The 3034-nt window shown below is 49.7% G+C and overlaps 2 protein-coding genes across 2 annotated transcripts in view; both read left to right on the top strand.

The window, feature by feature from the left end:
* ELOA (elongin A) overlaps positions 1-1674 on the top strand; it is a 12599-nt gene extending 10925 nt beyond the window's left edge. Inside the window, exons 11-12 of the mRNA XM_029963041.1 lie at positions 551-632; positions 1612-1674. Of these exons, the coding sequence (XP_029818901.1) occupies positions 551-632; positions 1612-1674 (145 nt within the window). The remainder of the gene's footprint in view (positions 1-550; positions 633-1611) is intronic.
* Positions 1675-2216: 542 nt separating this feature from the next.
* PITHD1 (PITH domain containing 1) overlaps positions 2217-3034 on the top strand; it is a 4494-nt gene continuing 3676 nt past the window's right edge. The window contains exon 1 of the mRNA XM_029963040.1: positions 2217-2241. Within this exon, the coding sequence (XP_029818900.1) occupies positions 2217-2241 (25 nt within the window). The remainder of the gene's footprint in view (positions 2242-3034) is intronic.

Genomic DNA, 3034 nt, shown 5'->3' with positions numbered 1-3034 from the left:
GTTGCAGAAATTGCACCAATGATGGCAAAGACTATCAAAGCTTTCAAAAACAGGTTCTCTCGGAGATAAGTTTGCAGTGCTGACCTGGGACTTTCTCTCATGGGAAGGAGTGGCACTGGAGGGGGAGAAGGTTCCCAAACAGCCCTTGCCCTTGGACTCTTTGGAGGCTGCAGCTGCTGGGAGAAGCTTCAATCTGCACAAGATGACGGCACAGTATTTTATCTTTTATTCTGGTCCCTTTCTCAGTGTCAAGCCCCCCCTCTTTCCCCCCTGCCCTCAACATCCTGTTTCTGGCTTTGGCATCCGTCGAAAGAAGGGTGTACAGAATCTCCTGACACAGGAAAATGTGAAGTCTTGGCACCTGCTGAGAGTGGAAGATCCAGAGACTTATTTACTATTTAACCTCTTAATAAATTATGAAATGGTTTTAATTAATATTTTGCCCCTCTACCCTGCTGTGTTATTTATGTCGCTCCCAGTAGTCTCTCCCCTCCCAGTCCAGTCCAAGGGGTCATCCTCTGTGACTTGAGCTGGAATCCATCTGTCTGAGTGGAAACTGGGTGTCACGGGAGTCTTTCCTTGTGATCTGGTACCTGCTGGGCCCAAAGTCTCACCTGGAGACTCTGGGACAGGTAGGGCTGGTGGCCCATCCACTTGTCACTCCTTCAGCAAGTGCATCAAGTCCCGAGGCTTCACTCCCTGCTCGTGTGTGTTAATAAAACCTGAGCTCTTGACCTCCCCCCCTGCTGTTGCTGTAGATCCTGTACAGATGCTTTTGTGGCCATGCAGGGATGCCAAGAGCCTTTGGGGACATTTCCTCTGCTGCTGTTGTTGTCTTCTGCTGGCTACTGGGAATAAAATTGCAAGGGATTGGGGAGGAATTTTACTGTGCACCAAGTGGGATTTTAACTTTTTATTGGGAGAGGAATAGGGGACTTTGCAATTGAAAGAAGTTTTTAAATATCAATGAAGGCACAGTTTGCCTCTTTTAGTGGAAGGAAGGAATACTTTTATCTTGTTTTCTGTGTGGAATTGGAAAGGATTTATTTCCAGTTTGGAAGCTGGTGCCTAAATCCTGTCTTTGCCTCTGTATGTTTTGCTCTGCCCCCTCTTTGGAAGAGTCCAAGGACTGTGGTCTCTGAACCTGGAACCACTTGAATGAGGTTGGAGGGAAGTGAGTGACAGAACGTGGTTGTTCTAACGTGTGTCCTTCACAGCAGGAGTTCAAAAGGCTCCGTTGTGCTTGGTGTCTGAGGAGCTGGAGCTCGGGAAGGAAAAGGTGTGTGAGGTGACACGGTGGAGCCAGTGGCTGGTGGGAGTGTGAGGAAGTGCCCTGGGGCTCCTGGGAGTGTCAGAGCCCGGTGCTGCTGAGGGGTGTGGTGGCAGCTGGGCTCGCTGGACACACCCAGGCTGTGCCATGTGGAGCCTCGTGGGGAAGGTTTCTGCTCGTGGGTTGTGTCTGTCCCCAGGTGAATTCCTCAGGGCTGGTGCAAGCAGAGGATGGGGCTGGTGAGACCCAGGTCTCGTGGTGGCCTCTGTGAGGGCTCAGAGGCCCGACTGGATCGGAGAGGGGAGGGATTCTCCTGTTCCAAGCCATATTTGCTGCCCTAGGACTTCACTGTCTGGGTGGAAAAGATGCTGGTAGTGGATGCTGTTGTTGTTGGCAGCTCCTGAGAAGCTCTGCTGCTGGCTTTCCGTGGCTGCCAAATCCCAAACCGGTGGAGTTGTCTGTGTGCACTGACCGGGGGAAACCTCGCTGGGAAGGGTCCTCCCTGGAGGGCTCTGGAAAAATCCCTGTTTGCTTCTGCTTTCTCTTGGGTTGTCTGTTTCTTTCCTTTTTTTTTTTTTTCTTTTCTTTTTCTCCCTCCCTTTTAAAAGATTTCTTGCTTTAAAACCATTCTGTCTGCTGTTTATTTGGTCTGTTCTTTTCTTAGTTTGAAGTTCTTGGAAAAATGTTCTCAGACTCTCATGTGCTGTAAGTTTGTTACAGTCCCAGATGCTTAAATGTTACCGTGCAGCATCTTCAGTGTGTGTTGTGCTGTAAAATAATGGCTCCTTACTCCTGCGTTTTTGCTGTATTTAATTTTGCTGTATTTTTAATTAGATAACAATATATTCTCTTTCTGCTGACCGTTGTGCTACCGTTTATTTCTCCTCTGTACTTGGGGCAGGGGCAGAGGGGAGGGAAGCAGAGCTTGGCATCGTGTTCAGACACGATGGAGCTTCGAACAAAGGAGCTGGGTGATGCCCAAGAACAATTTTGGGCGCTGCTAAAACTGCCAGTTAATTAATACTCCAGCTCAATATTCAGAGGGGGGTGTTGCCCAGTCGTTGCTGTTTTGGGGTGATGCTCCTTCCCTCTCAGAGCAGCCCCTTTGCTCCAGGCTTTGCCAGCTGTGTCCGTGTTTTAGCTCTGTGGGATGGCAGGGAGGTGACCCTGTGTCTGGAGTGACTCTGCTCTGTGCACCCCACGGGGATGATGCCAATTCTTTGCCCTTCCCTTCCTTTTGCTCGGACACTACAGGGCAGAGGAGGGTTATCCCCCGACCGGGAGCAGAGGAGGGTTATTTCCATGGGATAAGTCTGGGATTAAAGTGCTCATTCCCAGCCTTGTGCAGTTGTTCTGTGCTCCACCACACACAGAGGACCGAGCAGAGCTGCCTCTTCCCCCTTCCCCGCCCCATCCCGGCGGGATGAGTTGACGGGAGTGAGGAGAGGGGGGAGGGATTTGGCCTCGCGTTTGTATTTTGGTCCCATAACTGTGTATATACGATTTTCTATGTTCCCTTTTTTTTTTTTTTTTTTTTTTTTTTGTGGTAACCGAGATGAATATTTTAATTAGATAAGTTATATGAAAAGAGGAGAATCATGTTTCAATAAAAGCCAAACGCTGGACCCTGGGCTGCTTGTTCTTTCCTGGCTCTGACAGTGAATGTTAAACTAACGGGTCTCTGTGGCCCCTTGGAGGGTGATGCTCCGGGATTGGGATTCCCGAAGGGAATGCTGCTCCTGCTCCCTCCCTGGCTGGAAAAGG

Source organism: Manacus vitellinus, unplaced genomic scaffold (genome assembly GCF_001715985.3).
Source record: "Manacus vitellinus isolate BGI_N305 unplaced genomic scaffold, ASM171598v3 scaffold_52_pilon, whole genome shotgun sequence".
Lineage (NCBI taxonomy): Eukaryota > Metazoa > Chordata > Aves > Passeriformes > Pipridae > Manacus > Manacus vitellinus.
The sequence above is the reverse complement of the archived record's forward strand: the minus strand, read 5'-3'. Positions and strand labels throughout refer to the sequence as shown.